This window comes from Lepidochelys kempii, chromosome 19 (genome assembly GCF_965140285.1).
Source record: "Lepidochelys kempii isolate rLepKem1 chromosome 19, rLepKem1.hap1, whole genome shotgun sequence".
Taxonomy (NCBI): Eukaryota; Metazoa; Chordata; order Testudines; family Cheloniidae; genus Lepidochelys; species Lepidochelys kempii.
Genome location: NC_136398.1, coordinates 10,610,422 through 10,624,542, shown reverse-complemented (window position 1 = coordinate 10,624,542; position 14,121 = coordinate 10,610,422). Strand labels below are relative to the sequence as shown.

At 48.2% G+C, this 14,121-nt stretch overlaps 1 protein-coding gene across 4 annotated transcripts in view; it reads right to left on the bottom strand.

Annotated features, from left to right (window-relative positions):
- Positions 1-578: 578 nt before the first annotated feature.
- WDTC1 (WD and tetratricopeptide repeats 1) overlaps positions 579-14,121 on the bottom strand; it is a 46,525-nt gene continuing 32,982 nt past the window's right edge. For all 4 annotated transcript variants that reach the window (XM_073317583.2, XM_073317586.2, XM_073317585.2 and 1 more), the window contains 4 exons: positions 7,748-7,983; positions 6,742-6,910; positions 5,816-6,008; positions 579-3,838 (listed from right to left, as the gene is read on the bottom strand). In XM_073317583.2, coding sequence (XP_073173684.1) covers positions 3,641-3,838; positions 5,816-6,008; positions 6,742-6,910; positions 7,748-7,983 — 796 coding nt within the window. In that variant the 3' untranslated portion in view covers positions 579-3,640. The remainder of the gene's footprint in view (positions 3,839-5,815; positions 6,009-6,741; positions 6,911-7,747; positions 7,984-14,121) is intronic.

The window sequence follows — 14,121 nt, the reverse complement described above, 5'->3', positions numbered from 1 at the left end:
TGAATTAGGCACAGGCCCCAGTGGCCATGGAGCATGTGAGCTCCCCTTTACATGTCTCTTTAGAAGAGATCTGTAGGGAAACTAAACTAAACTAATCCCACATCCTTACACAAGGCAATCACACCGGCGGGCTAGTTTGTCTCCTCCACTAAATGCCCTGGGCAGCCAATCTAGTCCAAACCCCAGCCAGGATATTTTTGACGGAACTTCTGGAGATAAGTGTAGGCAGGATGCTTCTGTTCCCAAGGTCAGACGCATCCCCCACATTGCATGAGAACAGCTGCTGCTCCCCCTGCCACTGGGTCAGTCAAAGTCAGTACTCCATCCGTGGAGGACTACTGAAAATAGTCACTACCAGCAGGTCATCCTATAAAAAGCTTCTTTTATAGACACCCCCACACCCCCACACACTGCACTGAGTTGCAGAAGCCTGTGCACCCTATTAAGTGTATTTAATAGTCATCCCTCCAGTCATCTGATTCTTTCCCCCTCCCAGCCAAGCACGGTCAATGGTGGGGGGGAGGGGGGGGGAAAATAGGGGCAGCACAATCCCCTGAACAAATGACACCAAAGAGAACTAGAACAAAGAACTGTTTAATTGCTTAACCCTTTCTCTTCCAGGGACCAGAGAAACAAATATTCTGCTCCTGCTAATGAGGACAGTAAGGCTTGTGTGTTATCTCTACAACTGCAGGGGTAGAGGCTGGGAGACTGTCCTCTAAATATTTAAAAAGCTATGAGCAGTTGTCTTTGCAACATCCAAAGGAATCTTAGAGGCTCTAAGGAGATTCCCACTGCTAAAATACAAAAATAAAGGAGTAATCTCTGTCTATCCTCGGTTAGAAAGAGTTAACCAAAAAAGGGAGGGGCTTCTTTTCAAGGAGAAGGGTAGAAGAAAACAGCAGAGGTAAATAAAGCAACATCTCTTCCCCAGTAGGTTTTTCCTTCACCAATAAATATGGAATTTCCCATTAACAAGCAGTAAAGCAGACAGAATCTGTCCAAAATGAGGGGCTGGGGCCAGAGGGACTCCTCCCTCCAACTCCACTATTATTTCCTTCTTTTTAATCCAAAAAGCAGCCATAAAAAAAAAGCAGCTATCCACTGCAGAGACAGGAAATCTTGTAGCTTTCACACTGCAGCTGGCAGGTAGGAGAGCTACACTGGCACTCAGAAAAACAGCTGCCATGGCATAAGCTCAATGGAAAGAGAAACCCCAGGAGAGCTTGTGGTTCTGTTCTTTTCAGAATCTCTAGTCTCAGTAGATTTGAGAATTAAAAAGGTATTCCAGCAAAAGCTTGCAAAGGAGAGGGAGGAGAAAGAAAGGCGTGTCTATTGGAAAATCTTAGCCAAAAAAACCCAAGCCAGTTTTAAAAAAAAAAAACAACAACAAAAAAACCCCCCACAACCCCAAACAAGTGAGTCATTTTCTGCTGCCACTGGACTTTAAACACTGAGCACCTGGAAATTTTGGCACACTGGTGCGGGGAGTAGCCTGTACACAACTAAATGGGCACAACTGTGTGAAGAGTCGCATGTACCATATTGGTGGTATGTTAAAAGGTTAACCAGGCAAGAATGGGAACGGCATAAGCACCCTCCCCCACCAAGAGATGGCCTGTCCCAGGAAAGTCTTGTCTGGATGGAAGAAGATCTGAGGTTACGTTTGCTTGGACTATGAAAACCCATCTGTCCTAGTCTCCTGAGGCTCTGAAGAGCACAGGAGCACTCAGTCTTCCCAGGGTGCATCTCTAAGTGACCCAGAGCACATCAGGGCTGAGCCTCACCTGTGTAAGCTGGAGCAAACATTGGCTGCCTTTGTGTCTTAAAGGCAGAGGTGCAGCAGGCAGAGACCACATGGTCCCAGCTAGCTCCCCCTGGACTACAGCAGGTGGAAGGTTGAGCATTGATTTCTAGGGGTCTGCTGAATACTGCAGTGTAGATACTGTACTACAAAGGGATTAGGCCCTGGGACACACCACAGACCTCTTTAGATCATACTTGGCTCACCCTTGCTGTACAGAAAAGCAGGTTGAGTGCGCTGCGGTGGTGGGAGGGAAGACAGTCACATTGATCAGCCAACTCCCAGCCAATCCTCCCTTCAATGCATGGCAGCACACAGCTGCTAGAGAAGGAAGGATGGGCCACTCACCCTTCCACAACAGGTACAGGAAGACCAGGGACTCTGCCATGTGGGGAAACAGCTCTAAGGCAGCATGCCCAGACACACAACCCCCACACTCCTGGGACCAATGTTAGCATATTTATATCCTCAGCAGCAAAAGGTAAAGAGTGCAAGAAAGTAGTAAGATCTCCGGGGGCTCTTTGGTTTTAGTTGATAGTCATAAAAAACACAGTTCTGCTTAGGCTGTAGCACAGTTGTGTAAGATCAATTGTACATTTACTGTTTGGCAAGTGCAAGAAGGGACACAGGGCTGCAAATTACCTGGGAAACAAAAGAGTGGAAATACAGTGCTATGTTCTAAAGATATGAAGCACCAGTCCTGGCTTTGTGGGCAGTTAGCAAGGGAAAAGTGGGGAAAGCAAGGACTGCTCCTGAGAGGATCACTAACCCACAGTACCTCCTCTACTTGTTGCACAGGTAGGAGGTCACCATGGTGAGGAGGCAGGGAGACATCGTCTCAGCTGAGGCCAGGAGTAGAGATTGAGTAGTTGACTGCACTAAAATTTCACCTTCTAGAAGCTCAAACTCCAGATGCAATAGTGCATGGCAGTAGTATTCCCAACACCAGGGCATGAGTGCTAGGAAAGGAGAAGGTAAATGGATCTAAAAAGTATTTTGGGTGAAGGAGATGGAAGCTTTGGAAGAGTGCTATTAGCCACTTTCCTTGGTAGCTCTGCCCACATTAGTTATCCAAGCCTCATACCCCAGGCCAACTCTCCTCCTATTACTGCATCTTTACTCTACAGGTTCACAAGCCACACAGAGGAAAATAATGGATATTAAAGCTGGGAAGGCAGTTTGCCCCCTCCAATTGCATGTACTCAATGTCTCCATTTACTCATCAACTAAGGCAGATGCCCAGAGACAAGGATTGGCCATCACCCATTTTTAAACACAAACACAGGCCCCTTCAAGGACCATACGGTGAGAGATGGAGACCAGATGAATGCTAGCGAGCTGTTCAGTGGGCCAAAGAGATTTTCCATTATGACCAGTAGCCCCAGACCAGGGACCCAGGGCCGGCAGCAGAGCAGCTAAGTCAAGCTTCAGAGACCAAGATCACTGCAGTAAAGTTATTCCATAATCCCTGCCCTAGATTTACATTTTATTTGGGACGTTAAGAATCCTCTGCAAATGCATGAATGTAGCCAATGCCCCTTCTTCCAGCTGGAGAAGGTCACCAATTTATACTGCTCACAGACAACTCAAAATCCCTGCAGGGACTAAATTCCACTAAAGGCAAATCCCAGACTGCATTGCCATGCTGCTCAGTAGTGTGACGAGGAGGAGGGGGAGAGATGGTGGCGGTGGTCTAATGAGAAGGCCGCTCCTGCCCCTGCCAGCTTGTCCTACTCTGTGCATAGTGTGAAACAGTGCAGTCGGAGAAAGTTTAGAACCAAGGAAACCAGGTTCCCCTTCAACAAAACAATTACAGGAAGGACAAGCAGTTCTGCTTTAGCTGGGCCGGCACTGGACTTGCCCCTCTGAGCTGTCTTCATCATCCGAGCCTCCAGCCCCCGCACTGGTCAGTCCTGTGATACGGTAGCCCATGTTCAGCAACATCACCTCCAGGGGGTCTGCGTTCATTCGTCTCTGGTTAGCTTGGGAAGCACCTTCCATGTCTTCCACCACACGCCCATTGAGAGTTTCACTCTGCAAACAAGAAAAGAGACCACTTTGGGAGGGCACTCACATGAGGGGACACCAGAACTGTGTAATTTTTTGCACACCGGAGAGGGATGTATCATCTCTCCCGCTCCCTTCTGGAGCCTTAAGCTCACGTCTTCTGGACTGAAAATTGGGTGAAAGTCAGGTCATAGGACACCAGACTAGCGGGCTGGTCCACTCCCTAATGGCTGTATGTTCATGTTACAAGCCCAACAGCATGATGCTACTAGGCATCCTCTAATCCAGTGGTCTCTAAACTTTTTGGCTCGCACACCCCCAGGATGAAGGGCGAAAGATCTGCCGCAGACGCGCTGCCGACAGAAGACCAGCCGCAGGCGGGGAACACCAGCCGTGGACGTGCAGAGCTGCCGCCGAAGGAAAAAAAATGGCAGAGTGCTGTCCAGCAGCACCCCTGCTGCCATGCACCATCCAATTTGGAGACCACTGCTCTAATCTGTAGGCCTGTGCTGGGGAAAGATTGTATTAAACTAGGATTTAAGCAGGGGTTGGATACAGTGGCTTAATGACCAAGCTGCTGGCCATCCTTAAAAGAATTCTTTGCCCAGCTGCCTGCACTTAGTCCCGCTGCACTGCCTGCTGGCTCTCCAACTGGGCTGCTAGCTGGGGCATCTGAGACTGGGGGAGGGATAGCTCAGTGGTTTGAGCATTGGCCTGCTAAACCCAAGGTTGTGAGTTCAATCCTTGAGGGGGCCATTTAGGGATCTGGGGCAAAAATTGGGGATTGGTCCTGCTGTGAGCAGCAGCTGGACTAGCTGACCTCCTGAAGTCCCTGCCAACCCTGAGGTTCTAGGACTCTCTGTTCAGGCAAGATGCACTGGATGGCACACAGTCGCAGCGGGTTTTTTATTTGGGAAGGGGCGGGAAAGAGGAGAAAAGCAAAGGCTGAGGTGCCCATTGTGACAAGTTCCCTAAGTTCCCTCTAAGCTGCGCGGCCACGCAGCCGCCTATTAAGCACTGTGCAGCCACTAAGGCTGCAGCCGGGGCGAGGTGCCCCTCCCCCAGCCCCAACCCAGTCGGGCCCTACCGCAGCCAGGGGAGTGGCGCCCCTTCCCCAATCCCAACCCAGCTCCAGCCCTGCTGCAGCCAGGGGAGAGATTCTCCTCCCACATGCCAAACCCCTCGATCACACCCCTGCCACATGAATTTTATGTGCACCAATATGGAGGTGATGTGTCACATCACCTCCATATTGATGCACATAACATTCATTCCGCACGTGGGTTGGAAAAAGTAGAGGGAACACTGCAAGTGTCCCCTCCCCTCCTGGGCAATCCCCTGACATCATCCTTCCTTTGGAAGCATTAAGAAAGGAGGCTTGGTTTTTAAAAAAGCCATCTCACGAGTGCTGAAAAAGCAAGGCTTATTCCAGGTCAGGAGAGGTGCACTGGTGAAAAGGAGGCAGGAAACATTGGCAAGCAGAGCCTGTATTATGCTATGCCTGGTTCTAGTTAGACCTTAGCCCCACTTATGATCAAAGGCATCTTCCCTTTTCCAAGCCTCCCTCCAATACCAGGCCTTCCCCAGCCTCTTGCATAATCAGCCATCCCTGGCCTGGCTCAGAAGAGGTTGTCCACAGCCTAACCTGGAGCTCACAGGATGACATTTGAAAACAAGTGTTTTGGCAAGAAGTTGAAAGTGTGTTCTACCTGGGCATCTTTTTACTACTCTGCTACACACAGATTTACTCTCAGAGTAATACTGACAGCTGCCAGGGTCATCCATCCTTCTGCAAATTGCAACAGTGAGGCAAAAACAGAGTGAGCCAATGGCAAAGCCAGGAACAAAACTCAGAAGTCTCACTCTGAATCCATCCAACTATCCCAGTACCCCGTAATCAGTCTTCATCTTCTGCTTGCATCAGGACAATGGCTTCTGGCCTGGAGTCCTAAAGTCCATCATCCAGGACCCACCTCTTTATAGATGCTCTGCTACTTCTCTTACCTCTGGCCTGGGATTCCAGAGCCGTACAACTGGGTCAATGCCGCTGGTGGCCAGGAAGCAGTAACTCGGGTGGGGCTGGAGACAGTTCACAATAGACTCATCCCCCTGTAGCACCCGCACCAGGTTGGTAGTTTCTTTCTCCCAGATGAAGAAAGACCCGTCGTCTGAGCCGCTGACTATGTACTGTGCATTGCTAGGAAGGGAAGAACAAAGGGCTCTGCTGAGATCACAGGGTTGTTAGAGAAGCCAGCAGTCATGCTTTGAAGGAGAGGGTGGAGGAGGGCTCTGTTCTCTATTACACTGCACACTCAGAGGAGATGGCTATTCTCATAGGTTTGAGGGATGAAGGTGGGAGCAAGTAAGTCCATTAGGCTGAGAGGTAGGGAAGCCACTGCCTGGTTAGCCTTATTCTCATCAACACACAAAACTAGCTCAGAGAATCAGCTAGTGACAAAACTCAGATCCAGCACTAGGTTTCACCATGCACTTAAAGGCTCATCAGCATCTTTCCCAGCACTGTACCGAGCAGGGAAATCTCACAAAACCAGACGGACCTCCAGATTCAGACAGCGCTGTCCCAGCGCCCCAAGGAAAGGGACATTTCTAGATAGTGACAAAAGGTAGTCTTGTGTGTCATTTCCCTCCATCCTCAGAGCCCACATGGTTAGGCACTAAGTGCTGGAGTACTGAAAGTTGTGATGAACAGTCATCTCTATGCTGACCTACCATTTAACCAGTGATCCATGGAAGAGTGCCACTTCTGCTGTTCCTGCAGTGGTCAAAAAACCCCGCAGACTAGAAGCAACAAGATCTTCTCATTGCCACCCATGCTAGGGCTGCACATCATGACATATCCACTGGACAGCAGCACTCTGCTGTTCCGTGCAACTGAAATGCTGCACCTTTACCATGCAAGGTCAATGTACCTGCCAAAGAAGTTGGCCTCCTTGATGTCTGTGGTGGTGTTACAGTGGCCACAGTACCGGAATTTGTAGTCATAGCTGCGTTCCCTCAGCACCATCTCATCATCTGAGATGGAGTCTTTGCGCCCAGTTGCTCGCAGCCGAATTGGCCCGCCCCCTTTCTTGTCTTCAGCTGGAAGGATAAAGAGTACAGAGATATTTTCCTCCTCACACATCACATGCTGGAGCAGAGAATTCTCCAGCAAGTTTAGTTGAGAGGTACTCAGCTGCCAGGTCTAGTTGAGAGCGAAGGCCAGTTTATCCAGAGGACAGGTACTTAGAGTACACACTTCCTTCTCACTGTCCCACCTCTGTACCTCAACCCTCTTCTTGCAATACCAATCCTAGAACCCATGTGCAGCTTAAGACCAAAAGTGATTATGACTCTTCAGCGCAAGTTCAGTCCAATTGGAGGGCAGATGTCCATCTCATAACTACCCCCCTTGGTAGTGGTAACCTCCAAAAACCAAGGATCAAATAAACCATTGGGGGAGGTTTTCCCTTGAGGTGCCTTCTGGCCAAGAGGTGAAGGATACTGGCAGGAAGCTTGCATTGAAACTGCCCATACTGTACCTGTTCTGTGGCACAAGGACCTTCCTCCAGAGCTGTGAATCCAACACTTTATATAAGCATCAATTCATTGTTTGGGACCCTCCCCCTGCAACCTGTAGTCTCAGGAGCACAAGCTTCAGGAACCTCCCTTTTAAAAGGAAAGGGATAATTTTCAGCAAGAAGGGACAGACCATAAAATACTACGAAACTCAGAACTCTCCGTAAATAACCAACAGATGCAAATCACAAGATAGCTGGTGCAGTTATGGAGACAGCTTTCAGCCAGGAGATCAAATAAATCTATGGACCAATTGCATCTCAATGAGCCTCACTTTATAGAAGGGTTGTAATTTAGGGAAAGACTTCCATCCTAGGTTATACTGGAATCCAACCCAAAGGGCTGAGTGTTGGCACCCACCATTATCACTTTTAGAGAAGAGGGCTGCATTGATGTCTCGGTCCAGTGCATCACAAGCGCTGCTATGCGCCTGTTCTGGGAACTTCCCTTTGAAATCATCCAGACACTCCAGCGCTTCTGCCACATATTTCAGTTCAAAGAGACAGCGGGCCAGGCGGAAGTGGGCTTTCAGGTGGCCTGGGTTCAGGGAGATGGCCTTCAAGCAGTCTCTTAAAGCATCATAGTGATCCCCATCCCTGCAGAGAGAAGAACAGACCCTGAAGGGACCTAAATATCCACTACCCTCTTCCAGGGTTTGTACAACACGAGAACTTGTCATCTACTTCTCAGCTCTCCCTGTACCCGTGGGCTTCCCATTTGCTCAAGTATCTCCAATAGCACTTCCTTTCTCACAAGAGCTCTCACTTCGCCTCCCAGCTGCTCCTTGTGAGCTCAGCTGACAGAAATGTGTCTCCACACAGAAGAGAGACCACCTCCTGTTTGAGGACCAGGTCTCTGCCTCCCACCCTAATGTGCAGCACAACAGTTTCCTGTGCTACTATTTTAAGTCCTACAGATCAAGTCTCATTGCTGAAAGCTAGTCAGTGGTGGGCATCCCCCATCCCCAAAGGGGTAAGTCCCCAGGCCAAGCCTGCAGAAGAGAGCTCTAGGGCACAGATACCTTTCCACGAGCAGAGCAGCTCAAGTGTTCCCTCTTGTGGGGAAACAGTGTAGCAGCACATTTCCCTTTCCAATGGCCAAGTTAGATGCTCAGCAGGGGGATATAAAACCATCAGGATTTTACATTCCTGATGGACATTTGTCTCCAAAGTGGCATTCTCCTCCCGCAATTCATGTTCATCCTGAGGTGTTTTGTTCTGTTTTTTTAAAAAGGTCTTCTGTAACCCCGATTGGTACCTATTGATCCAAATCATAACATCCAACTGGTTACGTTTAAAAATATTTAGGCTAAAGAATGCTGAATTGCCCTGTACCCCAAGGCTATCGGAGAAAGTGGAGGACAATGCCAACCTGTCTCAGCATGCATCCCAGAAGCAGACACCTGACAAACCTTTCACTCTGGTATTTAGTTATATTAGATGTGGGCTGAAGGAGGGGATGGAAGCCAGGGTTTTGATCGGGCTGGCAGGCAGCAGCATTAGCTACTCTCCCAAGCTGCCCTCCTGTGCCAGTCTCAGAATTTTTAAAGATAAAGTCTAAGGCTTTTCTTCACGTACCACGCTACAACGGTACAGCTGCAGCACTTTACTGGAGATGCTCTTAAGCCAACGGGAGAGCTTCTCCTGTTGGCCGTTCATCCACCTCCCCGAGAGGCCGTAGATATGCCAGTGGGAGAGGCTCTCCTGTGGGCAGACAGACAGTTTATCTACACAGCGGTAGACGTAATTATGTAGCTCAGGGATATGGATTTTTCACACCCCTGAGGAATATAGTTACACAGATCTAGGTCTGTATTGTAGACCTGGCCTTAGGCTTTGTCTACACTGGCACTTACATCACTCAGGGGTTCGACCCCCTCCCCCGCCTCACACACTCACACTGTTTGGGTTGCAACAGATAATCTCAAATCTGAGCAGAGCAAACTGATCTGCCAGAGCCTGGAACAATCTCTCAGAAGCGTGAACTGCCCCATATATCTCAGTGACGTGGTAACTCAGGTGCCCCATTTGATATTTGAGAACATGAACGTTGCTAGCTCTTTCACTGCTCATGAAAGTACATAAGAAAAGGGGAACTCCGAAGCCAGCTCTACACTACAGACCTATAATTGGTATAACTGCATCACTCAGGGCTGTGAAAAATCCAACCAACCCCTCCATGTAGACAGCACCATGATATGGCCACCACCTCTCTAGGAGGTGGATAAACAATGCCGAAGGGAGCAGCTACACTTAAGCACTACAGCAGCACAGATGCACCAATGCAGTGTTTTAAGTATAAAACTGCCCTGAGCAATTCCTCATTTTGGAGCCATGGGGGAAGATCACCATTTGTTTTTCCCTCCACTATCAGTGAGTCAAGCAGGCCATCTGGGCCCCAATGAATGGAGCCACGCCCAATGAGCCCAGCGAGCACATGCAGGGTTTTGAACATCTGCACAGTCTACAAGCAATGCCTTGTTTTAGAGGACTCATGTGGGTGGAACTTGGAAGAGCATGGTTATCTCCCCCTCCCGCATCAACTTGACCCCTGAAGGAAGATACATGTGTGATGAGGCCACCAGGCTTTAAGAGACGATCCCAACCCTAGAAATGTCTTTTGCCATCCCTGCTGTAACAGCATAGCACTGCCCACAAGAGTCCTAGTCAGCCCGGAAGTCCAAATCTAGTGAGTCACAAGAAGATTGTGTGAGGTAAAGCAGACTTCTCCACAGAATGGAATTTGAAAGCAGGTCATCAGCCCAGAGGCTTTTTATTTATGGAAATATATTTGCAGACCAACAGTTCAGACAGCTGTATCATCACCTGCACCTTCTAGTGCAAAGAAAAATCAAAGCACTTTGCAAACAATGGGTTCATTTCAGACTTAGTGTAAACAATGAAGTTGCACCTGCCTGAATTTAGCGCAGTAAGTGTCAACTCGTGAGGTAGGTGAATACTGGCCCTACATTACAGCTGGAAGAGTGTGACAGTGAGAGGTTAAATGGTTTCTCTGTGAAATTAGTGGCAGAACCAGCATGAACACACACAGTACTTAACACTTTTATACACCTTCAGAAGCACCATACCATCAATCCAGCAGTGTGGATGCAGGCTCCCCTGCTCAAATCATGGCTTTAAAAAACAAGTTTTCTATTATGCAGCTGATATCCAAGAAGAGACTTGACCACAGGCAAAGCTTTAAGTGAAATGGAGACAGAATGTGGCTCTCTCGGTATTTTAAAAAGAGTTAGTTTGGCGGTTTGCTACTTTGACACACCCAAAAAGACTTCAGTCTCCACTATCAAACTGGAAACAGCCAGACAGATTGGATATCAAGAATTTGCTATTCTAAAGCAGCAGCTTCCTTCTCCCAGAGTTACAAGATTTGACATCATGTGAGCTCAAAAGCTTTATATCTAAAGTGGTTTAACTGCAGCCAGTGAAGATTGCTTAGGAAACTTCGCCTGTAAGTGCAAACTTGGGCATTTGCAGATTTTAAGTGACAGAACATTTATGTTTGAAAACCAGCTACAGACCACGAGCAGTAGCTTTAGGGACGAGTGGGGGATAGGCTAAGACTTCCCAATCCAGAGTCTTCCTCTTTCTATACCTGCCCATTATTCATTGAGAGGGAGGCCAAAGGGAGGCCCATAGAGTTCTATAGCTTGGCCTGCAGCTGTCCCCATCTTGAGTATGGAGGACATAGCCCAGGAGGATAATGTGTCCCAACATGGGCTGAGGAGCCAGGATACAATGCACTGTCTCATGTGAGACCCCAGCCTCTATTTGAGGGATGCTGGTAGCTGCCTTTGGCAGGAGAAAAGGAGCCAGTCACCACATCCTTTATGCTCCTGGCAAGTTACTAATATATCCCTCAGTTAAATCCCAAAGATTACTCTGGCACTCTGTACCGCAATGTAGCGCCTGGGAACCCCCATATTCACAGTCATAGGATTAGGATAGGTTTTGTACAATGCATGCCTTGTGAGGTATTTTAAAAGTCTTGATCTGCTGAACCTTAATATCCTGTTGGACCGTGTGTACTATCAGCGTATGTGAAGTTATCAAGTATTGCTGTACATGCTACTGAAACGTGTGAGATTGGGAGATGCCCACAGCCGGCTTTTCTGTTGCAAGAAACGAGGGCCAGACAGGCATTGATGGCCCATCAAAGAGAATCCACTCTCCCAGAAGCTTCTCAGAAAGTTCACGTAGGCAATGGAGACTGTCTGGCTCTCACATCACAGCAAGGATCTTTCTAGCAGCTAGAAGAAGGTATAAAAAGAGGCAGTGACATCATCACTTGGCTTCTCACCCCACCCCCAATCTGAACACCTAGGAAATCATCTGGAAGATAAAGACTTTGAACTAGGGAGATTAGACCCCCTTCCAGCCTGGGACCAATCTGTGTATTGAGGAACTGTAAGCGGCCTGTACCATCTGTTAGGGTAAGAGACTGTTTGATTCAAATCTTACTTAGTCTGTTCCAGTTAAAAATAAATTTGCAGTCTAAAATTCTATTTCTTAAGTAACCAAATTTGATCTCTAGGACTGCTCCTTATAATCACTTAAAATCTATCTTTCTGGAGTTAATAAATCTGTTTTATATTTTATCTAAAACTGTGTTTTTAGCTGAAGTGCTTGGGGAATCTCAACTCAGATTACAAAGGCTGGTGCATGTCCACTTTCCTATGAAGAAATGGCAAACTTATTGATGAGTTTGCGTGGTCAAAGGGAACCTTGAGCAGTGCAAGACAGTATATTTCTGGGATTCAAGGCTAGGGAATGCAGGGGGGGAATTGGCTGCGGCCCCTCTATTGATGGGTCATGAGTGGCTGCGTGATCATTCATGTAACTCAGCTGGGTGTGTCCCTGCCTGTAGATAGCTGTACAATTGCAGTGCCTATCAGCAGCTTGTAGCTTGACATTAGCACCACAGTCCGAGAGACAGTCCAGGCTGGTGGGTTCAGTGGTCCCAGTCCAGGTTGGGGACCTCGTCACAATTACATAGGAAAGAAACCTGCTGGAGCTTTAACTGCTCATCTTCTCATCAGAAGAAATACCCTGCTGTTCACCTTCTAGTGCTTAGCACAGTATAGTTTCAGATGTACCAGCCAACCCCACTTCTTTAGTAAAGGGAATCATTTTTCCTAACACCTCATGAATGAAGTTTGCCCTGATGCTCTACCTAGGTTTCCCCTTTCACAATTCCATCCCATTGCCTCACCCTAGAGTCTTCTCCCTCCTTGACTTTTACACCCTTCCGAGGCTGCTCCCAAGCCTTTGTACCTGGCTTTGCAATACCAGCCACTGGCCAGCTACCAATATTCAGATCGGATTTCTGGTAGTTCTGCATCTCGGCAACAGGATAGGAGAACTCCTACCAGGAGGGAGTTTCTCACAAACAGCAGTACAAGAGATCTGATATGCTGATAGTAAGTCATTATCCAATGGTCCTACTCTACAGGGGAGGGAGAGAAGAAAGAGAGAGAGAGAGGAGGTGACCAACCCTCTGTGGAGAAAGAAGTGGTTCGGGACCATTTAAAAAAGCTGGATGTGCACAAGTCCATGGGGCCGGATGCGTTGCATCCGAGTGCTAAAGGAGTTGGCGGATGTGATTGCAGAGCCATTGGCCATTATCTTTGAAAACTCATGGCAATCGGGGGAAGTCCCGGACAACTGGAAAAAGGCTAATGTAGTGCCCATCTTTAAAAAAGGGAAGGAGGATGATCCTGGGAACTACAGGCCAGTCAGCCTCACCTCAGTCCCTGGAAAAATCATGGAGCAGGTCCTCAAGGAATCAATTCTGAAGCACTTAGAGGAGAGGAAAGTGATCAGGAACAGTCAGCATGGATTCACCAAGGGCAAGTCATGCCTGACTAATCTAATTGCCTTCTATGACGAGATAACTGGCTCTGTGGATGAGGGGAAAGCAGTGGACGTGTTGTTCCTGGACTTTAGCAAAGCTTTTGACATGGTCTCCCACAGTATTCTTGCCAGTAAGTTAAAGAAATATGGGCTGGATGAATGGACTATAAGGTGGATAGAAAGCTGGCTAGATTGTTGGGCTCAACGGGTAGTGATCAATGGCTCCATGTCTAGTTGGCAGCCGGTATCCAGTGGAGTGCCCCAAGGGTCGGTCCTGGGGCTGGTTTTGTTCAATATCTTCATAAATAATCTGGAGGATGGTGTGGATTGCACCCTCAGCAAGTTTGCAGAGGACACTAAACTGGGAGGAGAGGTAAATACGCTGGAGGGTAGGGATAGGATACAGAGGGACCTAGACAAATTGGAGGATTGGGCCAAACAATGAGGTTCAACAAGGACAAGTGCAGAGTCCTGCACTTAGGACGGAAGAATGCAATGCACCGCTACAGACTAGGGACCAAATGGCTTGGCAGCAGTTCGGCAGAAAAGGACCTAGGGGTTACAGTGGACGAGAAGCTAGATATGAGTCAACAGTGTGCCCTTGTTGCCAAGAAGGCCAATGGCATTTTGGGATGTATAAATAGGGGCACTGCCAACAGATCAAGGGACGTGATCGTTCCCCTCTGTTCGACACTCGTGAGGCCTCATCTGGAGTACTGTGTCCAGTTTTGGGCCTCACACTGCAAGAAGGATGTGGAAAAATTGGAAAGAGTCCAGCAGAGGGCAACAAAAATGATTGGGGGACTGGAACACATGAGTTATAAGGAGAGGCTGAGGGAACTGGGGATGTTTAGTCTACGGAAG